This window comes from Scleropages formosus, chromosome 8 (assembly GCF_900964775.1).
Source record: "Scleropages formosus chromosome 8, fSclFor1.1, whole genome shotgun sequence".
Taxonomy (NCBI): domain Eukaryota; kingdom Metazoa; phylum Chordata; class Actinopteri; order Osteoglossiformes; family Osteoglossidae; genus Scleropages; species Scleropages formosus.
In genome coordinates, this window is record NC_041813.1 from 22831693 (window position 1) to 22858955 (window position 27263).

Sequence of the window (27263 nt, forward strand, 5' to 3'; positions counted from 1 at the left end):
TGCACAGAAACACAGTGCAGCGTTAGCATACACACACTGAAATCCTCTGATTTCTAAGTGAAGGCCAGTCTAGGTCTGAATAGCATAAATAGTGCATTGTTCATTAGCATACCAATCATCAACATATCATCATTACTTTCACTAGAGTGACCAATGAAGGCACAGCTATGGCACTGGTCAGACAGCACAAAAAAAAGCAACAGTGATTTAAAAGACAAGAACACTTGCCCTCTAAAGAGACAATGAAAACAGTATGGATTGAAAGCAATGAAGGGTGACGGATCAGGCGTAGCTGGGAGTTAGAAAATAAAGAGCGCTCCTCCACACGCACGCTCGAGGGCACCACACGCGACATGCTAAATGGCCAGTCAGGCCAAATGTGTGATCAAGTCAGGCAAGGAATTAGAAGCATAGCTGACAGACAACTCAACTGAGCCTTGCAGGCATGCCCTGCAATCTGGCCCACCAGCCTGGGGAACCCACCCTTTGCTGAGGGAGCAGAGGTTCTCTCTGGTTTGATCAGAGGTCAGTGCAAATGACAAAGCAGAAGCAATCATCTGAGATTCCTGAGTCATTTCCAATACTCTTTACACAGTCTGACACAGGCTCATACAAACTAAGAAAATAAACAAGTACAAGTAGGCTATTTTATAAGGCATTAATATGTTTGAAGTTTCTCCGATCATGATTTTTCTTTTTTTGCTCTGCAATAATATAAGAAGAGGTGAGAAACTGAACATCACTAAAAGAAACTTTGACCTTGTTTTTTACTGTTGAAATTGATTTTTTGGTGTTTCCTGAGTACTTTAACGACTGTCAAAACAACCAAATCAAAAAAACAAAAAAAAAAAAATAAAATAATGCACCTCATGTTTGGGACCCTTTCGTGTAAAGGTTGAATCTGAAATCTGTTTAGGCAGCTGCGATCACAACTTCGGTATCAGTTCGGACAACTACCAACACTAGCAATCACTGTAATCATTAGCAAAACCTGACAATAAAACAGAAAATGACCGATGGGGGGGAAAAAACTCAGTGACAAATCGACAAAATTCCTAAGGCAATTAACATCCATCACTTCAAGCCTAAAAATTCAGAAATGGCCTAAAAAAAATTTAATATGGCTACTTGAACACTCGTGTGAGAAGAAGTGCATTTACAACACACAGCCAGCGTCACACCCCTGTGTATTCTGATCATTGGCAGTTGGTGCAGTATTCACAGCTACTGCCTTGGACTCAAAGAACACAGGTATGAATTCCACTCCTGCTCTCACACTATAACCATAGTACTAGCTCTGAATTGCTCCAGTTAAAACTATCCACCTGTATATTTGGGTAATGGGCCATATTTTAGTAAAGAAACCCAACACTAGATCACTATGGAGAAAGGCACCAGCTTAATAAAATACTATTAATACTGGCACAAGGCATCACAAAGACAGAAGATGTGACAGTATGCAACAGTGTTTTTATTTTCTTTCGTATTATATTTATGTTGATTTTACTAAACCTGGCAAGGTACTTAGAAGAAAAGGCTCTGCTGAACTAATTATAATCAACTGTTTTGCTTGCTTTGGATATATTTTTTCCGCAAGAGTACTGCCATTACCTTTCAGGTGAACTACTTAAACAGTTCAAGTTAAGCACTTTGATTAAGGTAAAGGGTAAGTATAAACTGTCACCACAAAATCAACCTGAGCTAAAGGGAATCCTCACCTGTTGCCCATACTGCATGCCACCCATGGCCCCTGGGGTGCGGCCCTGCATGCCCATGGGGTATCTCTGGGTGGGTGGTGGGCCGTAGCCCTGCGAGGGATAGGAGCCACCCTGCTGGGCACCTGGAGGTGGCCCCTGCTGCTGCTGAGAGTAAGGGTTTGCACCTCCATAGGGCTGGGCCCGCATCTTCCCCATCTGGTCCATTGGGCTTGAGGGCTGTAGAGCAGAAAAACAGTCAGCCTAAAGAGGACTTCATAATATCCCGAAAAGCAAAGATTATCATCATCGTCTTATTTTGCTACTAAACAAACACTTTTCTGTACAGCAGATTACAGTCTTGTCAGAACCACCAATATTAGGTCTAAACCTTTCATATTGGCCTTTGACTTTTTTTAAATAAAATAACAGATCGATCACTTTTAGTTGTATAACACAATGAACCTCAACTGAAAACCAGAGTAGTGAAAGCTCTGCATCCTAAAGTGCAGAGTTCTCTACACTGTCGAACTGTAGTTAACAATGTTAAAATCCATGGAGGTTTAAATGCCAAAAACGAGCCAAGAGCACTCAGAAAGCAGGGAACAGTGCTTTGCTCAGCAGCTAAGCACCACTCCAGCCTACCAGCCTAACTTTTCTATGGTCCTTTCAAAAGTCGCTGACTGGAGAGACTCCAGTGCGATTCCCGCGTTAGACTCACACGTCAATAAATGATCAGAACATTCATTTCCTAAATTGCACCTTGTAGCTTAAAGGTAGCTTGATACAGGCAATTTGATGCCACATCTGCAGGGGGAACCCAGCAGCGTGCACCTCATCAATGAAAATAAACACCAGAGTACAAACCAGTGCAGATAATTCAGGAATATTTTGGCTATTATTACATTACTAAAACAAAAGGGATAAGTTTACACCCTCGAATGAAAGGAGTTTCTGCTCACGTCCTTTCTCATGTCAATGCTGACCAACCAGAAACACCTTCATACTATAAGGCCAGTTCAACACTAAGTGCAAGACAGAACTGTATAAGCATTGCTGGTTTGTTTTAGCAACTTCACGGGCTAACACCAATGTTATCACGTTACATTGACTCTGGGATCAGCATATTCATGCAGATTCTGCAGGATTCATCCTTACTATTGATGTAAGGGAAAGCATGCCAACCACCATGCATTTGGGGGGGGGGGGGGGGGGGGGGGGGGGGAATGAAGGGAAGTAAATATCTGTCTGCTAAGTAAAGGGACTGGTATTGAGAAGGCAAGCTTCCAGGTTCAAAACCATGTATGCCAATAGCCAATCCAAATGCAAGGGGGGGTGCTGTGGGGAAGGGGAGTAACACTTTCCCACGGTTATTAACATGCATTTTACCTCACTCAGCGGTAGTTAAGGAAGTCGACAACAGGGCTATTTATAACTCATCTGAAACAGAGGGCAGTCTGCCGAAAATTTAACACATCCCAGCTGTACTCCTGTTTGAACCAGAGCCAGGCTGTTTCTTCTTTTTTTTTTTTTTTTTTTTTTAAATAAAGCAAACTTGGCACTGAATAAATGACACCAGCGATTAAGGGAGAGGAGAAGGAGGGGTGGAATTAGAGGTGTATGGAAGCTGTCCCAAGGGCAGCTTGCCGTTTCACACATCAAGCTGTCAGAGAGCATTGCACGCGCACTCGCACACTCCATCCAGGGCAAGGTCAAAGCCCACATCTTATGAAATGGTTATTGGCAATGGAGAACGACCTTAACACGATTTGGCAGACAGAAGTTGCACCTTGTACTCAAAGAGCACTTTTTGTGGAGTTCTAATTTAAATCATTTCACTGTTTTGTAGCTGCTTGTATCCACGTACCTTGATGTAACTTAAAGTGCACTGTTTACTCCTTTCACCTGGGGACTACCCTTTTATACACCAGGATGAATTTACCAATTCACAGCAAATCTCCAATCAATCTAAATCTCATACAGCTACTATACATATTTATTCATGCACGGTGAAGCATTACATTTACATCAATTCATTTAGAAGTCGCTGTTCTCCAAAGTGACGTATATCTCAGGGATCGATGCAAAAAGTGCATTACATTACCAGAAGAGGAGATTTGGATGCAAACACGTGATTGAGAACAGTCAATCTGTCACATACCAGTAAACCCTATGTGAGTAGCAACAAATAGGATTTTCCTTTATTAAACAATTATTAACTGGCGTCCCGTCCTGGGTGTGTCCCCTCCCCCTCCGGCCTTACGCCCTGTGTTGCCGGGTAGGCTCCGGTTCCCCCGTGACCCCGTATGGGACAAGCGGTTCTGAAAGTGTATTAAAAGTTATTAAACACACACGATTACTGAACACGTAGGGGAGAAAGTTCGAAAGAGGTGACTTTGGAAGACCCTTCTCAAATGTAGAGAGACTGAGCAATTGTGAGTGAGAAGGTGAGGTCATTCCACCACATCTGAGCCAGAACCAAAACCTTTGTGCTTTTGATTTGGGACTTCTTGAGCGTGGGACTGCCAAGAAGGCAAAGGTGGAGGAGAACGGCAGTCTGGTTGGGCTCAGTGTAGCGGATGATCGGGTCTCGCAGGTATTTGGGAGCTGTTCCCTTTATGCTTTTGTAGGCCGTAAACCAGAGTCTCGAACATGATCCGGGCAGCTACGGGAAGCCAGTGCAGAGAGACAAGGAAGGAGGATACACGGGTATGCTTTGGCAGGTCAAACGCAACTCGTGCAGCAGCAATGTTCCGTACCAACTGGAAAGATTTGCTACCAGAGGCCGGCAGGCAGGACAGGCGAGAGTTACAATAGTCCAAGCGGGACATCACCGTGAGCTGGACCAGGAGTTGCGTAGAGTTTGTTGTGAGATAAGGGCAGATCGTGTGAACGTTACGTAGGATGTATCCGCAGGACCGGGTTGTGGCTTCAATGTGTTGACAAGAGACAGACAGACTTGAGTTAATCAGTACTGCCATGCTCATAGCGGATGAGGCAGGTGAAATGAGCGAGTTGTTCAGTTTGATAGAGTTCGACAGGGGGGCAGACCAGCTAGACAGTGAACAATCTCTGTTATGGACAAGTTGAGTTGCAGGCGGTGATCAGACATTCAGACAGAGAGGCATATAGATTCAGCATCCGTCTTGCTCAAGGTAACCACAGGAGGCTGTCGTTACCAACTTCAACATTTATAACCATTACCTACTGTCCACAAGCTGTGAGTTTGCTCTACTGCAGGTTGAACATGGCAGTGCCACCATGCTATAAATAATAGAGTTTGTGAAAAACTGCAACACACTTGTTTACTTTTCTACCTCCCAAAGCCAGTAAATTTTTCTACAAAAAAAATGGGTATAAAATGTTGAGTGCAAAAAAAAAAAACACTTCAGCAAAGAATTCTGTCCAAACTAAATCCTCCCTTATCAATACAATAAAAGTTACAGTTCACACTGTGATCAAACCTCCATCCCTGCCCATAACTGCTATAAAAACTAACAGAATTTTGCCTGGGGAGCATGGCTGTCCAATGAATAATTCAAGGTTCCAGCAAGCCGAACATCACACTGGACATGAGTGTGGTTTCAGGACCTGATTCCTGGGTGCCATACAAAGTCTCAGCTCAGGAATCACATAAATAATCCCAAACCAATCAACCAACCAACTTTCATGTGTCGCACTTCCCGACATGACTGCCTCACTGTACACAACAAAGAGAAACTCAAAGCGATTAATACTATCATGTTTCTTAGAGGATTTCTTCCTGCTTGCCACAACTCAAATAAGCTGGTTGTTGAATTGGGGTTCAAACTGAGTTAAGTTTACTTCAAGCCAGTATTCATTGTCACAGAACAGAAGTGGCAAAAAGTCAGAAATGAAAAGGCAAAAGTGAATAGTATAATAAAAAGTGAAAAGTATTCTTAAAAGACACCAATAACCTGCAACTTTCCAAGTCTCCTATAGACACAAACTTAGTGTCCCACACTAAATAAGAGGTGACGTTCACTTCAGGTGATCAAACATCATGTGCTTTTGGAACACGACACTCGGCTTAGGAACTCAATGTTATGTACATTATTTAAATTACTCCAGGACTAATTACAGGTAGTGGAAAGTAATCACCAAAATACAGTGAAACTAATGCACAAGAACACAGCAATACGTGAAATACAAAAAAAAAAAAAAAAAAAAAAAAAAAAAAACCACCTAAAATGTGCACTGAACTGACGTACTGAAAATACGCTGCAAATGATCCCATTTTAATGAATAAGGATAAAGAACTTCACTTCTGTGATTTCACTGAGGCACAGAGTCCAAAAAAGAAGTGTGTGCGCGCTTTTCCCAATGGCAGAGAATGCATTTAGATGTTAGTATTTAACAGCTTCCATTCGTTTCAACACCAGAACAAGGCCAGTCCTGGGACAAACTTAGCACCTTACAGTCACAGGACAACACGCACGTAAAGGCGTTTCCTGAACGTTCCCTCGAATAAAACGAGCTGCACGCAGTGGAATAATTCACTACACCACTGGACTGGCGCCTTGCTTCCTTGGGCAGCCCGGGACAAGGACAGCTTGGTCACACTTAGATCCCTCAGCGTCATTACTGAAGGTGCACAGAAAGCAGGCGAGGTATTACCGTGGTGCCAGAAAAGCACCAACTCAGGAATGACTCCAAGAATGAATTCTTATGGTAAAGTCACAAAGCGACAGGTTATCACAAACCACTGCAGCAAAGCATTTCACCATGATGTTCAAATAAGCTACTAGAAATAATTCTAAGCGCAGCATTCGAAAGTACCTTCTTAATAATCTGTGCATAACTGTTCGTCACTGACGCTCTACAATTAAGACAAATCAGTTGTCAGTAGAAATGTATGCATGTGATCAAAAATGTGCACGTCAGGGGGGAGCGAGCGCGAGAGAGAGAGAGCGCGAGAGAGAGAGCGTGCGAGAGAGAGAGAGAGAGCGAGGTGTGCACGCGCAGCTGTGGAATCACTCCCCGGAGGAAAACCTTTCCTGTCCTTTTTCCCCTCCTCCCGTTCCAAATAAATAAATAAAACCAGCACATGGCTAATCTGCATAAAAGAAAGCCAGAGCACTTGGCAGAACTGGCTGCGCTGGCTGGAATGTGTGACTCTGCGGCTGGCGGGAGGGCGGTAGGACGGGTGGCGGGGAAGGGGGAGCGGGAGCGGGGAGCGATGCCTGGCAGCACAGAGATAGCAGGCAGGGTCAAAGAGGCAGACCGGGGACGCGTGATAAACAAGGTGAAGGTGCGCGTGTGGTGAACTGGACCGCTACCTGTCAGAGTGACAGAGCCACTCGCACATGCTTACTTACTCACCGGAGAGGAATGCTCACACAAACATCATTTGCCGTCCCTGCGAATTCTTCAACATTCATCATTTTAATTACCGCTGATATATTCTTCCACTGTATCACTGGTTTCATTGAAACATGCACGTTTCTCCGTTACTTGCTTTACTTACGGAAAATCCTTCAAAACATCATTCTTAAAATTCCTCCTCAATTGACTATAAAATGTTACAGGTCACCCACAAGTAGCATGGATTCACTGTACTTTTGCATTTATGATGCCTAAAAAGAAAAAAAAAAAAAAGAATATTCCCCCTCCCCCCAATGTTAAATTACTTTTTTGTTATGGAGAAAATAAATCAAGAAAATATCCAAAGCTTCTAATTTAAAATATGCAAATATCAAAAAGGAGAGGGAACAGACATTTCTGAATGCAAACTGCTCATTATGCAAATGTGCCAAATCTAAACAGTGAGCACAAACATATGAAACATGCAGGGCAAATGAAGGGAATTTCACGCGGTCTGTCTGGAAGAGATGATCATTCCACGGCAGTGAGCACAGCGATCCAGACCAGAAGAACAGACCCACTACAACACCGTTCCTCTACTTTCAATTCCTGTGTTGTGTGTGTGTTTACTCTCACTATACTCACAAGCTTGATGGAGGCAACCAGAGTGCGCATTAGTTTTTTTAAGGAGCTGGTAATCAATAAGGTAAGATCAATTTTCATTGCACACAACAGACAGTTGTAAGTATCTAATGAAAAATGGCAAATACATCTTCAGTGGCAATAATATCATGTAAAGGCTATTCATATTGAATTAAAACCTAAAAAGATGTCACACTATAAACAGGTAGGTACTGAGAATTTAACCATCTTTTATCCTTTGAAATAGTCATCTGACTAAGCAAGCTTCTTAGTTGCGGGAAATTAAAAACAAAAGCTTGAAATTTAATATCAAACTTGACTGCATATTTACAGTAGATATGCTAGAGTGTTGGGAGTGTCGTGCAACATTACAGTTACATTTACAGAAAAAAACAGGTTTGGGGTTATTCCAGAGTACACACCATTAATAATTTTTCATGAAAAGTAACTTTTTGCGAGCTGAGAATTAGGATACTCAGAATAACCTACTACAAAGGGTGATATACACAGATTTATATACGGAGGACTATTTCCATCACCAACCACTGGCCCCAATATGACCATTTTAGACAGAATTCACTCAAAAATCACCCAAACACCACCACTTGAACATGATACTGAGAATATCATACAGCATGGAATCAAAACCCCTCTTTCAGCAGTCGAAACCAAGTGCACGCCAAGTATACATTTTGGAACTCACAATGCATCCTGACATTACTTTCAAAATGTAAATGTCTAGCCCCACTGTACGGAAATCATAGAAAGCAATGGGTAAGTTTGTGCCAAAATTGACAAAACTCACAGCCAAAGAATTTTCAAAACAGCGCCAACAATTCAAGGTCATCAACCCTTTGCTGGACAACTGTATTTAGGGTCAAAGTTAATCTCCCTCACTTCTTGGTTTCCAAAAATATCTGCTTCATTTTAAATGTCTCTAACAACTTCATGGAAATGTTTGTATTTCATGGGGTAACAACACTCAGTACAAAAGCAATCACATTTTTCAATTGTGCCTCAACATTATGGTTGCGTAGACATATTACGTAAATCAACGGTCGTACCCTTACTCTGGAGTAACGGTGGGGGAACCCAAACCTCATAGGGTATGACTTAGAGAAACCTGCAAAGCCTGCTGTGATCAGGGCCAGGATCTCTCCCAGAGCAATAAGTGGGGGAAACGGCAAGCGCAAAATATAGCAGCAGGCTTACAGGAAGAAAGACCAGCTCTGAGCTACCCACAGTAAGAAATAACCTTCAAAAGTGCCACAGTGGAACAAAGTGACAAAATAGAGCATTAAGCAGGCAGGTGCACTTACTCATACATACCAGGACTTCTCACCGAAAATGCTGGTGATAGAGGACTTTTCCCGCTTTTGTCTGCAGGCATGGCAGGAGTGGACTGAGTGCAAGTACGCAAAAAACTCAGACTGGAGTTACAGTGATTTACTTACTCAAAAAATCCTCTAAAAACCATTTCTTTGGCTTGGTGATGTAAAGCACTGGAGAAGAACCATGGAGTCAGCAAAGCCTTTCAAGCACAACCTACTCCGCACACCTGGTGTCCTGCTCACAGAGAGGACTCCAAGTGTTTATTCTCACTGCAACACAAACTCAACCCCTGTTAAGGCCACTGGAGAGATTATGTTCCACTGTAGTTTCAACAACTCTCCAGTCACAGCCACCATTCACATTTTTACCTACAGCATAACACTAGATTGGAAAAGGACTTGACTCACTCATAGACCCGCCATTCTTAAAGGAATCTGGCTCTTGGTTTCGACAGAAAACACATTAAAAAACAGCCTGTTAAACTGTCCCGTTCTTCCCTTGCTCCCCCTTGCGATGTTTTTGGAAAAGTAAAAAAAATAAATTAAACATATGATGATATCAGAATACTGGCCCATCATGAAAGACCTTCATGGTCAGGTCGGACAACTACAGGTTCCCTAATGTACAAACCCTTTGTTGTCTTGAATAATGAAGACTATCACACCACCAAATGTGATGAGAAGACTAAATCTTAAAGAAAGTCTACCACGCAATTATGACAACATGAAAGCACAGTCAAAGCCTCCCGCTCTTCATATGGGTTGATGGATTATCTTTTCTGCCTGCTAGTCATCTTCTACAGAAACTTAACTTACTCGCTGCAATCCATGTCACTAGATGTCAAAACACTGATTGTCATCTAAAATATTAACTTTGACCAGGCTCATCTGATGTTGCAGTTCCCATGGTTACTGTACATACAGAAGCAGGAGTCAAAGCCCAATGCACACCTGAAATGACCAAAACCACTCAAGCAAATGTTGGACATGAAAAGAGAGGGTGGTCTGAAAGACAGGCTTCCAAAGCTCCAGCGAGAGCACCCCCACACGATTCTCAATGAAGGGCCCCAACATACCAAACGGGACCCACAGCGGAAAAGGATGTAGCTGTGTTATGGTGTCACACCGCCCTCAGAGGATAACAGTTGACAGACAACAAGCAGAGAGTAGCCAACAAGAAATTGGGAAATCAGAAATCACGTCATAGGATTTCATCCAACATTTAATACTTGCTCCAGAACAAACTCCTTTTTGATAGGTGGTCAGTAACATGGTCCTTCAAAACAGCCAGAAACTCCTGAATTTAACAATAACTTAACATTACAGAACTCCTTATATAATTTATGGAGGAAAATTGTGTGACATGGTGCAGGTTGTCTGAAAAACCAAGTAACATTTTTCAAAGCTGAAATTCAAAATAACTAACGCATAAAACAAGCCACCCTAACATAACTTGAAAAAAGTTATTAAACAATTTCACACACAATTTCAGTAAAGTACAATGGAACATAACCTACAGGAAGTGTACAGGACACTGAAAATTGTTTTTATTTTTAAAGAAAGGTTTATTAATACCTCAGTTTTGAGAAAAGCTGTTACCGTAGTGGTAGAGCTGCCTTTGGACACCAAGGTCGCAGGTTCGAGTCTCACCTCCAGCTGTATATTGTTAAGCAAGGTACTAATGCCAAAATTGCTTGAGTTAAAAAAAAAAAAAAAAAGGGAGGAAAATTACCCATGGGTAAATAACAGTAAGCAGTTTAACACTAAGTTGCTTTGGAGAAAAACATCAGCTAAATTATGTTTAAATAAAAAAAAAAAAAAAAAAACAAATATGATGATCAAAGGTAAGGCAGTGCGGTCAAGGAAAATCTCGGTGCAGTGACAGCAATGGAGAAGTTCAACAAGTGCCCATCAGAGCTCAGAGATACACACCACATAAAGGTATCTATAGAGCCCAAGGGAAAAAAATGCAAGAGCTGCCACATGAATAGCAGATCCCTTTCATCGCAACATAGTTCCCTTTTCCACCACTCTTTGGTCAAATACCTGAGGTCAAGAGGAGCTGAAAAAAAGCAGAGACAAGAGAAAAGAGTATCAATAATAGTGCCAAAACAGCAACACACAAGTCAGGACTTTTCGGCATCTCCACAAAGAGTGGAAGGGAACAAGCGAAAGTGGGAGAGAGGGTGACGGACCGACATTGCTTCCGAAGCCAATTCAGCATCGCCGAAATACAGGTGAACATGTAATTCCATCCTTTGTCTTCTTGCACTCTGCCCTCATCCCTTGCGCTTTGTTCGTTCAAGACCAGGTACCATAATCACACAGACATCCTCTGAGGATGACAAGTACTACCGCTACAGCTTGACGTTAATGCCACTCAGGTTCTGAGATGCTAGAAGCACACCTTCCTGAGAGGAACAACAGAGATACCACACAGACGCCAAACTCCTTCAAATGCTCACTTCCTAGCCCTTCAGCAAACAATCTACACGTGCCAAACTGACCCGTTCCCTCTCGACATCTAAATGCTTAACCTGAACAATGTCTGTAGAAAAGTTAAACCTTAAACAAATCACAGTTATTCTTTGACCTTTCCGGAACACGCAGGTACGCTGCTGTACGCACTTTCCACTCAGCACTCAGGGCCGAGCGACTCGAGCATTCAGTTAAGGCTTCTTCACAACCTGTTTAAGGGAAAGATGCTTCACTACGCCAAAGCCTGAACTGTAGCGGCCAGGCTACCTTTCCTTATTAACATTGAAAGTCTACAATGTGACAGAGTTCGCTTCCTAGATGCCTACCGGGAACCACATTTCCACCTTCGCATCTCTTCAAACACACTGAGGGCTCCAAAACATGTTTAGCAAAGTGACGAATATATCAGCAGCCTCACACATCACATATTTTAAAGCATAACTGAAAATAAGAACACAGCAGGTTCTAGTCCTGCTGTGAGCATGCTATTGTACCGGTGAAATATCCAGCTGTATCAACTGCAAATTTGTTTGGGTAAAAGAATCGGCCAAGCGTCAAAGAAAACTACAATAAAATTTATGATATTCAGCAGAAGTAGCCCATCTTTCTGATCATTTTAATTTAATTCGAAACATGCTGTACTGTCACATTAGCAGCCTTGGGAATGGGGAATGTCAAAAACTCAATGGGCAATAAAAGGCTGCTTCATAAATCACAACTAACAACGCTCAAAAAGGAAAGCAAAAAAAAATTACTTGTTAAAGACAAAATCAAATTTTATTAGACAAAGCTCCTTTTGACAATCAGGTTCTCACATTGTGAATAAAACAACTGAATGCCCTTGTGCAGAAAATTTCCAAACATGCTTTTCCCCCCAACAATTACATGAAACAAATAGTCAAAGTGAACCTTTGCACTCTTGCACATGACACATGGACTTTGAGTAACTACACTGAACTACTGCTGGTAAAAATTTAACTCAGGTTGCCAACGATTAGCACTTTAAAATTAAGCTATTTTAACATCGTATACTATGTGCACTATCCTACGGAACACCTAGAGAAATTCATTTAGTCTCATAAGCAACTTTCTCCTATTTGTCTTATTCGCAAGTATCTTTCTCATTTTAAAAGTGTGTATTTTAGCGAACATGGTTTCTATCCAGCCAGATAGCGAGCAATCACTGAGCCATCATTATGTGCGTTAAAAACCCTCCATTACAGCAGACAGCAGAAGGCATTTATAATTACAGCACAACATCACCATCCATCAAGGCACACGCTAGCGCTCTGCACAATCAAAGCACCAGAACGCTGCCTCTTCCATGTAAATTGACAGAAAGGTCTTTCTGGCACAGAACGAACGTTGGCTTCCTTTCCAAAACCACTAAAAATCGCTGAAATACTAACTACAGCTACAACTTCAAAACTTGGGATGCCATGCTTTGCAAGGTGCTGAGCTCTCAAAAACGTCCTCCAACATCTTAATTATGCAGCTGATAAAAATGGAAAAGTGCAATGTTTATCTTAGCCGGTGAAGTGAATCCAAAGTAAACGGAACTTCTGAACACCTCAACTTTTTTCAACCTGAAACTTCCACACAGAATGTTTTAAATTAAACAGAAAAGGCGGCTCGGGGGCTGACGACTCAACTCTTCGATAAGTGGTCATGACGTGAAGCTCATTTACCACGATCTGCAGTTCCAAACTTTGTACAGTGATGTCTAACGCATATGGAAGACCACAGGTCCCAGGTACAGCAGAGAAACATCATTCTTTCTCCATGGCGTTCCATATACAGCCTGTCCCACTTCCTCTTTAGGCATCCACCTGGTAGAGAAAGGATCCATCAGCTCACCACCACCATATTATGGCATGAAGGACATTGGCATGAAATTAATGTCTTATACACAAATTTTGTTACTAATATTACTCATTTGGTGAGAAGAACTTCTAGAAATTTGCACGTGCAAGGTGATAAGTCCAAAGCCCTTCTCTCGTCCCTTCTTCCCTTCATCCAAGAAGTCCTTCCCACCACATGCAGCTACAACAAGACAAGCATTTTCAGTGCTTTCATCCCGTTTGGATACCACATTCTGTATCACAAAAATGTGTTCTTACGTCAAAGATTCAATTTATAAGAAAGGTGTCATATAAAACTAATTTAATTTTACATGAGATGAACAGTGTCTCAGATCCCCTCAATTTGCATTAAAAAAATTTAAAAGCCTACATCAAATACAGTACATCCAAGAAAAAAAAAAAAAACAATACCAAGTACCCAAAACGTAACTCTAACCAAAAAAATACAGGTATTAGTAAACATTTACATTTATTTAGCAGACGCTTTTCTCCAAAGCGACTTTCAACGAACTATGACTACCAGCCCACACACCTTATTCACCGCGGTGACTTACACTGCTAGATACACTGCTTACAACGGCTCACTCATCCATACATCAGTGAAACGCACTCTCTCTGTGTCACTCACACACTACGGGGGAACCTGAACAGCATGTCTTTGGACTGTGGGAGGAAACCGGAGCACCCGGAGGAAACCCACGAAGACACGGGGAGAACATGCAAACTCCATACAGACTGAACAGGGATCGAACCCACGTCCTCTCACACCACCCAGGTGCTGTGAGACAGCAGCGCTACTCACTGTGCCACCCTAGACAACTTGTAATATAAACATGGTAGCAATTAATGACAGTGTTTATTATTCATACCTTGTTCTTTATCATCTCTATTATTTTGATAGTAATTGTCTTTTTTTTTTTTTTTTTAAAATCAGCTGTTTCACAACTTTCACTGGAAGCGCCAGTTTTGCCCCAATGACAATATGCTGCCTTTACGTCATAGCAGCACGAATGAGCAGGCTCCATAGGAAAAATAAAACGCAAAATCATGTACGGCAAAAAAAAAAAAAAAAAACCAACACAATTGACCACCGCTGAAGCAATCTGTTCCTTGCAGACAACTTGCCTTTATTGTGCATTTAACATTTACAGCTACCAGCAAAAAAGCATATACATACCGCTGTGACGATTGTGCAGTAAATTACTAAGATCCATGATCGTGCCTTTTTTCATCCGAGCATTCAGAGGTGTTACGCGTACTTTAAACACTCAGATAAACGAATGCATAAAGTCCTTTGATGTTAAGGGGCCATGGAGTTACAGTGATTCAGTTCAGACTGTAGTTTAAGGGCTTTTTGTTAAATTGGATGTTCCATGCAAAGGATTAGAAAACACACCCAGGGTTCGACAGTGTGGAGTACAAGGAGCCCAGTGCAAACACCTAATGACAGTCATGGAAGTGCTGCTGCTGACAAAAGACAAGAGCGCAAAGAAAACCAGAGACAAGCTGAAGGTGTGGGCGGGGGGGGGGGGTGGGGGGACACCTTGGTTTTTAACCCTGAACTGTTGCTGATCCTCAGCTCAATCACCATGGCTATTTAAGGTTAACCACTTTCCTTTAAAAGACATATTATGGAGATGACGGTCACAGGCTCGCCACAATATTCAGCAGGAAATTACTATGCTAATCTGGGATGTTTTAAAAGTAAATGTCAAATGGAATGAATTTCTCTCGCATTTCACTGCAGCCCGACGGAGTAAGCCGGAATTTGACATTTGTCTTAATGGGTGTGGGAAGCAGCCATGTTTCAGGTTTTAAATATATGCCATTTTCTGCAGCAATATTATTCCGGCAGTATTCTGAGAAGCAACTAACCCATTTCAGGACTCCAGACAGTGGAAGGATGCATGTTACATCTGTGGGAGTCATCAGGGCAGAGAGAAAATCCAGACTGTTCCTGGAGGTAGTAAGAGAGAGCATGAGGACCGCTACTAGGAAGAGAGAGAGAGAGAGAGAGGGAGGGAGAAGTGACGGCATGTGTGACGGGAAGGAGGTCAGAGACATTCCTGGGGCCAGATCCCTGTGTCTCGCCGCCAGATGAAGCGAACCCACTGGGGACACGGCCCCCCCGAACACACACAGAGCTCAGCAGAGCAGCACGTGGTGCTGTCAGGTGGCCACTCCCCCGTGGAGGTACGGGGCGGTGGGGGTGAACACACATTACTCAGCAATGTGTCCGATCTGGGGAGCTCCACGGGTTGCCCTTCCATGTCTGCAAAACCGGCTCACCCCACACATTAGCCCTGCACTAGATCAGGACCACTTAGTTTCATCCCATGTAAATTTAATGATAAACACGCTCGCTCACATCTTCACTGAGGCTCCAGCGATACCAACTCACCAAAAGACCCATACGAGAAATCGTAAGCGGAAGGACATTTATTGCGGACATTACAATTTGCAGGATTATATCCACTGAAAACAAGTGAATTCAAAGACTCAACACGCACAGAACTTACGCACTCCAGGTATCCGTGCGCGTACGCAAGAAAACAATGCAGTAACCGACAAGATGCTGTGGTAAGAGCAGTATCACTGTACTGAAATGAGACTCATTGCCAGCGTTGTGTGATGACAAACCCACTTCCACAGCCTACACCAAGCCTGGACACATTCTACTACGCCAACGTGCAGCAACTGCGTCAAGAGCTTCGCTTCAGGATCTCAGCTCAAATTACTTTTTTGTAAAGTCAACAGGCGGCAAAACATCTTAGACACGCCATGAGAAGACTACCTGTGTGTCAGGTCTTATGTGTTTCGCTTCAGATTTCGGGGGATTTTATTGCAAGCTCAATGGCACATTTTACACCGTGAACAAGTCGAGCTATAATTCACTAATGGAACCTTGAGTTCCCATCTAGTCGAGCTACAAGAGTAAAATAATGAAGAGTTTTCTTTATTAACCTTTCGCCTGTGATTAAACATATAACACCACTTCTTCAAAATGCTTTTATTCCCAGAATAAATTAAGTCAAACCATTCTGAATGAGCGTGTGTGGGTACCAAAGAGAGCGGGTAGCATAGTGCTTGAAGCTGCTGCCATGCAGTCAAAGGACCCCGGTTCAAACCCGTTACAATAACTTGACTCTTCAGCTGTACAAATGCCAAAATACCGCATTTTCAAGTAGTTTCACATACAAACCTAGCATTGCGACTAGGTTCGGAAAAAGGCACCAGCCGGTTAACGATCATAAAAGAGGAAATGTGTAGCGTTCACCACACAGGTGAACATGACCCTCGTGGATAGGATGCATACTTCACAGCATCCCCGAGGGCACAAGTGTCCACAATTCTTGTGTTCCTTGCACGCCCGGGACCTCTCAACTCAAACAGCAACACACATCAAGGTACAGCTGAGACAAAAAGCATTAACCTTTCTGTCTGTGGGAACTGTTAATGAAAAGTTTTCCATTTAGATTTGCTGCATTACATTTGTTGCAGCGCATCCCCATGGGAGGTCATCAAAGTGTGGACAATGCCTCTGCAGATTCGCCTATGTGTACGGTGACTATCCACAGAGCTCAGTCGCGACAGCGCTCGGACCCAGGCGCTACCTCTCCTGGCCTGCACACGAACAAGCTTATCCCGGACTTCGGTCCCTGGGTTGCCAAATCAATGGCCTAAAGCAGCGTTTCGTTGAAGGTGGATTAACACAATCCTGGAGGCTCATATATCCGGTTTCTATGATGGGAGCAAAATCCAAAACGGAAAACATAAGCAAATTGCAACTGAGAGTGCGGCATTTTTACCTTGTTTAACCTGAAATATCAGTAGCTTGGCTCAGGGGAAGTCCAGCTTCTGACAACTGCTCAGCTCAGAGAAACTAAGGCACTAACAAAAACAGCAAGACCACACTCTGTTACAGCGTGTCCAGCGAACGCACGGCTCGACGCTCATGTCCCGAAGCGCTCAGATCCACAAGGCAAACAGTGGCTTTGCTGCGAATTGTGACTTGCAGTTATGAATAGCCAGGAACTGTCAAGGGCAGTGAGAAACGTTCCCATTCCCATTAGCAGAGGAATGAGTGCTTGTTCAGCAGAGGGCTGAAAATTTTCATTTCTGCAAAGCCGCAGAGTGCCAATTTTGTCAACAGTATTCACATCCCAGGATCGAATCACCAGTAGTGAATTTATTTAGGAACTCAAAACCATTAAATATTTCTAAACACGTGAGCTCCCTCAACTCACTATTATACATCTTGAAAGAGACGGGTCAACTTGTGCCAACCTTTAAATACATACCATCAAGAAATTTGACTTTGAACACTACATTCGTGAATGTGGGGTTATTCCGTTTATTAAGATGTAAGCTGTACTCAATGGAAAAACCACAGAAAAAGGGCATCATTTAGAATCTAAATTAATGGATTACTACTAGAGTGCAAATCCAGCATGACAGAACTTTGCTCGGTTTCTCCAGCATCAAAACTTTAGATGCTGTTTCCCACTTTTCTCTCTTAACAGATGACAGCAACTCAAATTTTACTACTGTGGCTGAAGGACATTTATCCTGGGGAGATTGTAAAGCAGCCGCTGAGCTCATGGGACCAATTCAGCACCTCAACTAGATAACTCGGTGTCCGCTTGCCACTGTTATGCTCAAGCATGCCAACAGTCTTAATATCAACGTACACACAACCAAGAACACCCATACACCAGCAAGCGTCACCCATCACTCGGCTGTATCCAACACAAAGGTTGTTTTTTAGGAAACCCTCTCCAGAGTCACCCTGTTAAAGCACTGACAGTTTTACATTACAAATGCTCTCAACACCTGTAGTGTTTCAGGGTTGAGCCTTAAATGTGAAGATCCCTAGCTGGAATCCCTTTCCTGTTGTAGTACCATCGATCCTGAAACTTATTCCTAACTGATACAGTAAAAATACCCTACATAAATGGGTAAATCATTGTAAGGTTAATTTGCCAACACTGCCAGTGAACTTAGGCAAAAAGTCAGCTGAATAAAAGCTAATGGGCTTATTGGTTTTAAAACTGAACAACGTTTACTAAATTTAAATACGCAGATAAACGGATTACCAATTTGGAAAATACATAAAACAGAACTGAAAGAACTTAAAAAAATAACGTAACCAGTACTTTGGAAATACAAGTGCACACCCACGGGTGCCAACTGGTTGTATAGCGATATAAATCCGCACAGCTCCGACTATTAAGTCTGATTAATGTTGGAACCAAAGTGACTTTTAAACTAAGAACTGTCTATACCAAAAAATACTGATAATCTCTGTGGACAATTTTAACCAAAAAGAGTCGAAAAAACCAAAGCTGAGTAGCAGTACAATTTTTTTCATGAATGAAACTACAAAAAAAAAAAAAAAAAAAAAAAAAAAAAAATTAATGCTGACAATGATTTAAAGGCATGAAGATTTATTCAGCTTGTCCCAAGATGCCTTAGATTATGTTTGATCAAACTTTAAAAGATACTTTGGATTAGTGTTTTTAAAAAAAAAAAAGTGAAAAAAGTTTATTTGTATGGCATTTTATTAAAGATCACCAGTGATATAACCTGTAGTGGTAATGTGTGTCGGATCATTCATCATCGTACAGCCTCACCCAGGAGACCTAAGAGAGATCAGACCTCAGCTTATGTCCAGGTAGTTCTACCTTAACCCAACTGCTCACTGTTTGAACATACATGATGTCTAACATGGATTAAATGCCATTTGTGTTTTTTTTTTTTTTTTTTTAAAAAGCTCCATGGAGGTAAATTTGAATGGGACATACAGAGCAGAAGGAAAACTTCAGCTGTCATGTTTATCTTACACTTTTTATCTACTCATTACTGTTTTTTGACAACATACATATTTTACTGAACAATAAAGTGCTGTATAACAAACAAAATGTTCAAGTTGTATGTGCATTGTAGTATCATGGAAATGAATGCAATAACTGCAGGAGACTGCAATAAATGTGTCTACTCACTGCTGTAGAAAATAGAGTGCTGTAAAAGACACCTGTAACCCTTTGCAAATGTCGTACGTGTGCAATGGGAGTGTTGTATATTTTGACATCGGCCCCTTTTCTTTACAAGATACTAAGGATGTGCTGTCAATTGGCAGTAAAGATGTACTGTTAAGCAAGTCGCACATGCTCTCACCCAGTGTGTGATAATCACGCCTGCTAGCTTGTACACCTGTACAATATTTTCCACAAAAACACACCTTTTATAGCCATAAGCTTTCTTTTTTAATTTTGTAAACTTCTATTTGGAGTTAAATTTCATCACTCTGTGGGAATAGAAAGTTACACAGCAATACACAGCCACAAATAGAAATAGCAACATGGCTGTAAAACAATGTATACCTTAGTGCTGTACAGCCGGAAGCCATCAGAACCCATATAGAGTTAACAAAGGGTCCTCTGCACCAGATGTAACATAAAAATTTAAAAACTTAAGTTCAGGGTCAAAAGATATTTATACTTAATCTGCAAACAGAAAAAAGGGGGAAAGGCCTGTTTCAACAAGAAAACTAATGCATTTAGAAGAAGTTTAATAACATGAATTTGGATAACAGTCAAACGAGTGATCATTTATTACAAAGTAGGAGCATGCAAAATTCTGTGAATACAATTCTTCATTTGCTTGCTATCATGTAAAAATAAAATGGTAACACTTAACCCTACACATTTTCTAGCCAAAATCAAAAAAGATGGCTCACAGAGAGGAACCCAGCAACAACCTGTTCCCACAACCAAAAGCCTGTCAAAGTCATGGACTTGATCACACTCACTGGTCTAGATGTTCACTCAACTACTTAAATATGTAAGTAAACTACACATGTAAAGCACTAAAGCTGACGTAAAGACCTCCGATTAAGCCTTCTGTAGATGCTTTCTAGTTATTCATTTAATAAACTTTACTGTAAAAATTCTGGTTAAGGACTCTGATAAAGCATACTGCAGCTAAGGCCTTCTGGGGACTTGAACCTACACCTATTCAGTCCCAGGTTGATACTGTCACTCTACCGATTGCCCAGTAGCTTGTGTTTGTCCTAACTGGCAGCGTGACAACTGTACGAAAGCCCAATTTAGGAAGGACACGAGCAAATCAGAAACCAGATTTCAGGAGAGATCTTTTAATTTGCATAAGGTTCTCAAAGGAGGCAGCTTCTGTGGAGCAGCTCATCTAAATCTGCCAAAACATTTCTATCACAACTTTATTTGTCACACAAAAATTCAACAGCATTGTCAGAAAGAGTGAAATCACTAAGAAAACACATCTTCAACTAAACCCTTAAAATATGTAATATTCCTAAATTATGTAAGGCTGGCATTTTAAGTGCTATGCTTGCCAATAATGTAAAATGTGATTAAATTTGCTCCGACTACTGATTGTGACATACAGTGGGACTGAACTATATCTGTAGAACGCAAAAAAGTCACAAAAAAACAGCCTCATCAGCTGTCACAGAGAACAAAGTCATCCAGCGTACCTTCAAAATCCAGCCCACCGTGGCGAGATGCACTTTTACAAAGCACGTACCTTGTTCCAATGTGTGCGCACGTGCACGTGTGACCCCACATCAACTGGCATTAGAAAGGATGTCACCGGAACATTTTAAATAATGCTGTGCTGGAGGACAGAGAAAGAACCTCCAACGAGATGTCGTTACACAGAACACAAGCAACGGTTAAAGAACTCAAAGAAATGAGCACTTGAACACAGTACGCGAAGTAAATTCGAAAGCAGAGGGGATGATATGTTTGACAGCATGGCAGGTCAACCTATCAACACTAGTAGAAGTTTAAGAAAAGGCACGTTACAGAAGGCAAACAGAGGGATTCCAGCACACGCGTCCCTGCCTGTTCCAGGGGAAGAAGCTTGCTTGTAGAACATTCTAGATCCACATAGGAGTCCATGAGGATAGCTGTGGAACTGCAGGCTGCGAACATGCATTTCTGCTCAGAATGTGACGGGACCCTCTTACTGAGTAGAGGCAACAAGATTCAGTCACCTCAACCCATCAGGTCCATCCACCATCACTGCGCGCTCTATCCGCAGTCAGTAACAAGCCTGGGCTCGATGTCCCAACACGTTCAGGATGAAGGAGTGAGAGGAGCAGAGAAATATGACTGCAAACAAACAAAAAAGTACTGAGGCACACATGCACACACAAAATTAAGTCAACCGAAATTAAAAGAGGACACCCTCAGAAAATGGACAAACTTCTGCTCAAGTGAGCAACTTAGTCCAAGTTAAAGTCAAACGAAAAAACATCCATTAATGCTGTATTTCTTTTATCACATGAAGAGTTTACATTTAAAAGCGCTGCATTTGAAAATCCAAACAATTTTTACCAAGTAATTCAAATAACGCAATGGCATGTTATATTGAAGCAACCACAGAGCTTCAGCTACTTAAATATAATCAAGTTCACAACCTCAACCATTTTAGGGGCTTTATGATAATAAAACATGAACAAACACAAACATTAAGTTCACGTTCGCGGCAGTTACTGTCGGAGCGCTCCGTTACGGGTTCAACCTCTTCGAGGACACAGAACCTATCAGTTTGGACTGTTGCAGCTTTATTTTCCAGATTTCCATTTCAGAAAGAGTAAGTCTAATGAGATAGAGCAAGAAATAAATGGCAGTCAAATACAAACTCTGGGCATTAATTCGGCTCAGGTTCCACAAATCACATCAATCTTCTAGAACCTTGTGAGCACACTATGGTATCACGATGCAAAAACACTGATTTGTCAGTACTACTTACAGGAAATTATTAGCAAAGTATTTCAGAAGTTTAAGGAGCTTTACATTTTAACAACTGCAACTTTCAGCAAAAAATTTAATATTACCACTTCCAGTTATCAATAACTGCAGTAAGATTCAAAATACACTGACAATTCAACATTCATTCACCAACAGTCACTTGAGTTTTGAACGAGATAGGACAACGAGAGCATCAAACCTAAATTCAACTTGTACACTGACCCCATATCAATGTAAACAAAAATATGCAATCCAACAAATTATCAAAGCAGCCTATTAAAAAAATAGGTCAATAATAAGTTTCTTAGGCAACTGATAATGGATATATTTATTCACTTTGCTGATTCCCTACACGAACCACCGAACCAATATGACTGCTACATCATTAGGGATATACTACTCTGTCTGCTTATATATTCTGGACTGACACCAGGAAAGACTGCACGTTCTCTGAAAAAACAGCCCTGTCACTATAACAAAACAGAGGACTAACGTGTCGTCAAATTCACGGACTGTGCTCCGCACCATTGTAAAAAAAAAAAAGAAAGGCAGCACAAAAGCAGTTTTCTTCCCTAAAAACGTCTCTCGTGGCTGTTCAGCACCTTTCTTAAAATTTAAATCGATCTGTTCCAGCGAATAATCTTCTTCCATACTTATACCGCCTTCGCTTTAAATGCAAAAAAAAAAAAAAACGGTTTTGGGGGTATTTCAGAACTCCATCTTTAACAGATTTCAGAAATTATTCGGACACGAAGCACTCTGGACATCCTTTGCCGCTCCGTGACTACAAGTGAGCCTCCTCCGCTGTCATCTCCTCGGAGTGCAGGCGCACGCGCTAATCAGGGCATTGTTGCACCATTACATCAGATGCAATTATAAACGGCCACGAGCGGAGGGGCGGGCAGCCAATCAGATCTCGGCTCGCGTGTCAACCTAAGACCAACTGTCTCCTGGCTTTGACACAAGGATTTTACCTCCATAATTCAAATCCCAGAGCAAAGCTGAGTGCTCGCGCTCCAACCGCCGGGCTCTGTGCGCACACGGCCAGAGCCGCCGGGGCCCGCTCCTCCACAGCCAGGGGGACCCGGGGGCCAGATTGCAGAGCCGTCCCCCAACACACACAGCTCGGCAGCGGACGAAAGGGGAGAAACAAAAAAAAAAAAAAAAAGAAAAAAAGACTCCGCGATACTCTGTATAATCTACACGCTGTTCAATAACTTCCACGGAAACACGGGCACCGTGGCCGTCTGAGAAGGACACGGGTGTGTTTTCGACTCGGAGAGGCCTCGGCAAACCCCTCTCAAACTTCTCCACGCAAATAACCCAAATGTGCGGATATGAATAAAAACTGACCTGTCAAAGAGATCCTTCCCTTCGGATGGAACGAGATAATCCGCGAGAAAGACGGGATTGAAGCAGAAACGGCACCGGCGGAGAGAGCAGAAGGCCGGCTGCCTCGCAACACCTTTTAATTACGTTTTAAGACGCCTTTTCCCATCGCGCGCGCACGGCCGGAAAAATGCGTCTTTAGATCAATTTTTTGCCCTCCAAAAGTAGCCCCCGCGCGGCCCCGGCCGCCCAGTGCTCGGTACGGCTCGGCAGCCGCTGAAAGCACCGACTCCTCGGAACGAAAGCCTTATTTTAGCCGACCAACGCGTTGAAGAAGAGGAGGTGTGTGGCGAAAAAAAAGACAGGCAGCCATTTTAGAGAGGAGCCCTAGACAATGGCTGCTGCGCTGCCGAGCCCGCGTACGAACGGCGACGGAGCGCGCCGGCGCTCGCCGCTCTCTTTTACCTGGTTCCTGGGCAGCGGCGGCCCGCTGCTCCCCGGGCTCACGGCCGGAGGGTGATGGCTCCTTTGTTGCCAGCCCTGGTGGCCCCCGCCAGCACCGCCGTACTGGCCACCGCTCCCCATTTCTCCCGGCGCCTTGCTCGCCCCTTCCTGCGCGCCGTAGTCGCCACCGGGGTAGTTCTGGTAGCCCCGGGTGGAGCTGGGCGATGTGAGCAGCTGGTTGAGGGTCGGCGTGGCCGTGTTGCCCATGTTGTACCGCTGAGAGCTGTAGGAAGCGGCCATGGCCGTGGTTCCCCCCGCGGGCTGCTGCTGCTTGCCCGGCTGCCCCCCGGCCGCCGGAGGCTGGCTGTGGCGGGGGGAGTTCATGGCGTATCCCAGGCCCGGGTACGGGGTCCGGTTCGGGAACGGGCTGTAGTTATTGAACTGGTGGTTGGGAAAGGCATGCTCGTGCGAGTTGGGCTGGTACGAGTCCATGGTGCCGCCCGGCTGCACGGCCGAGCCTGCCGCCGCTGCCATGCCAGGGCTTTGTTGTCCGCCATGTTGATGAAAAGCGACCCGGCCGTAGTGCTGACTGTAACCGTAGGAAGGCGGCGGGAACGCCGCCGGGTGCTGGTGCGCCATCCCGGGGTGGCTGTTCCCTTCGCTTGCCCCCGAATCATTCTGGTTATTATTATTATTGACCCTGGACGGATTCCCGTTGCCGTTCTTCATCTCAGGATCTCCTCCTCCCCCCGCATTCCCAGCGTCGGCCCCGTCCTGCAGGTCCTTCTGACCCGGAGATCCGCTTTCGACTCCCGCTTCCTTATTTTCTTGCTGCTTCTCCCCCGGTACCGGCTCCTCCTGCGGGTCCCGGTCCGGTTTTTTGAGCTCGGAAGGCGGACTGGTGTTGAGAGCGGCGGCGCTGGCGACCTGAGCGGCCATGATCTCCCTCCTCTTTCACGGCGAGTCGCTCACAATCGCACTCTCGACAGCATTGAATATAAACACGATTTTACCACAATTTCCCCGCGTCCCGGCTCATTCCCCCGCCAGACCCGGACACGATCCGGACTCCACTCCTGTTTTCCGATTTAAAAACGATTTCCTTACTGGAGAATATATAAATACAATCCAGGGAAAGAATTTTAACCGACACCGAATTTGAAGGGGGGGGGGGTTCTGTTACAGCGCGAGACTGAGAGCGAGGAACTGATCGAAGCAGCACGAGGCTTGGTGAGATACAGCCATTTTACTGAGGCGCGCGGAGAGCTGCAAAACGCGGACCGGAGCGCGCGCACGGAGAAGGAACCAGACCGGAAGAGCCGTCGGAGACTTATCAATTATGAAACAGCCATATTTCTATGTGAACTACTGACTTTTAGTCAAAAGCATGGGTTTCATTCATTTGTAAATTATGGTCAGTGTTTTAAAAAAAAAAAAAGTCACGTCTTAAAGTTGAATAACACAGCTGGCTTGGAAACGTACAGATCAGGATTTTCGATGCAGTGCATTTTTACTGTTGTACTTGTTTTTAAAATGTGTGGGGAAAGTGGAGTCGTGTACAGTGATACATTCAAACGTGTAACACAGTGGAAGCAAGTGAGCATCTTGAAACCGTTGGCATTTGTGGTAGAATCGTTCGCTGTAACTTGAATAATAAAGAAGAGCTGAGCTACGGGCCAATGAAAGACACGAGTGCGAGCGGAGACTGGAGAGGGAAGGGGAGGGGGGCACTGGGTGGATTTCACCAGTCCGCGAGCAGGAAGTGAGAACGAAAAAAAGACAGAAGGAAGGAGAGACCGAAAAAACCCGAACAGGCCACAGAGGCGGCTGCCATAGGCACTGTAGTTTCTGTTGTAAACCCTACAGCTTTCGTTTGACGGCGACATTAACAGAGATTTGAGTATTTTTGAGAAAGGGTAAATACATGTAAGTGCATAAAAATGAAGCACTTTCAGCACTCCGCCCTACCCCCCCCCACGCTCTCCATCTCGCGCTGCCCATCCCCCGCCCCTCCCCCTCCGCCCGTTCCGCGCGCGCGCCTGCTCTGCTCTAACAGCAGCTTCACCGGTTGCAGAAGCGCCACAACTTTGGTTTTCTGCGCGGGGGGGATGGGCGGTGTAGGACGGCGTTTTCCCTTTTCTTTTCTCTCTTTTTTTTTTTTTTTTTCTTTTCCTCGCCAGGCAACCGACCTTGCCGAATGCGGGGAAAAGGAAGGGGATCCCCCCCTTAGTGTAGCTGTGCACCGTGTGTACACGCGTGGCCGCCGAGGGAGGGTGGAAAAGACACGGCTGTACAGTGCAGCGCGCGGGGGAGGGGGAGGGGGAGCGGGGAGCCGCTACAGCGCGCTGTCAGGAGAATAACAGTCCCTCGTGCCTCTTTTTATTATTAATTCAGGCCCCTTTTTACTCTCTTCGCTTAGAGTGTAATAAAATAATAATTTTCATTTACAGCTATTCCACGTTTCTACTTTACCATACGACTACACCCCCCTTTTCTGCCACTCTAATGGAGATAGAAAAAGCTGTTGAGTTGTTTCCCTCCATCCTATAGCACGTTTTAGTATCTTTTCCAGCAACAATTTTGCTTGTGTGTGTGTGTGTGTGTGTGTGTGTGTGTGTGTATATATATATATATATATATATATGAATAATACAGAGTAGACAATTGGACTACTTGGGCCCGAACAACTGTTCCTCACGTGAAGAATAACCTGCTTAAGGAGGGGCATAGCAACTTGTCAACAAATAGGAAAACCAAAAAATATTAATATTACTCAAGGGAAATACAAATATTCTCTACTGGGGGGACACGTTCCCCATCGACACCCATACAGAACTGCATATGAAAAATTGCTTTCCAGCTAAAAGGAAAATGCAACTGTTTACGGGAGCACTTTTGTTTTTTTAACAGAAAAAAATCAATATCACCTCATTATTGCTACTTCAATCCCCTGAAGTTTAGTTACACTCACATTGTTGATCCTGTAGAAATATATTTCTAAAATAACTTCTTCACTTTAACACCTAAGCAAACATGTTATAGACTATAAATATGGCATTTTAATACTTACGATTCACATACTTTGTATTCTGCCTTTACAAGTTCAAAAATATGAGCCAGGATGGGATACAGCATATTGTTATCAAGTAAATAGAACTGAAAACATTGAGAAATGGCATCTAAAGTTTTCAGGAAAGAAAAAAAAAAAAAAGATATTTGTAAAGTTTGCCTTGAACCCTTTTACCTCGCTTGCGGTAGGTCCACAGGGGGTCAGGTGGCTGACAGTCATGTGACAGTGATTTCCGAGCGCTAACCTTGGGCCTCCCACTCCGTACATTGGCTGTGACACATAACCTTTGCCGG

At 43.4% G+C, this 27263-nt stretch overlaps 1 protein-coding gene across 2 annotated transcripts in view; it reads right to left on the minus strand.

The window, feature by feature from the left end:
• Positions 1-25146, minus strand: part of arid1aa (AT-rich interaction domain 1Aa) — a 54311-nt gene extending 29165 nt beyond the window's left edge. Inside the window, exons 1-2 of one of the 2 annotated variants that reach the window (XM_029254034.1) lie at positions 23922-24839; positions 1719-1934 (exon numbers count right to left, since the gene is read on the minus strand). In XM_029254034.1, coding sequence (XP_029109867.1) covers positions 1719-1934; positions 23922-24839 — 1134 coding nt within the window. Of the gene's footprint in view, positions 1-1718; positions 1935-23921 lie in introns of both variants that reach the window. The other variant, XM_029254035.1, reaches the window with a different exon arrangement.
• Positions 25147-27263: the final 2117 nt, after the last annotated feature.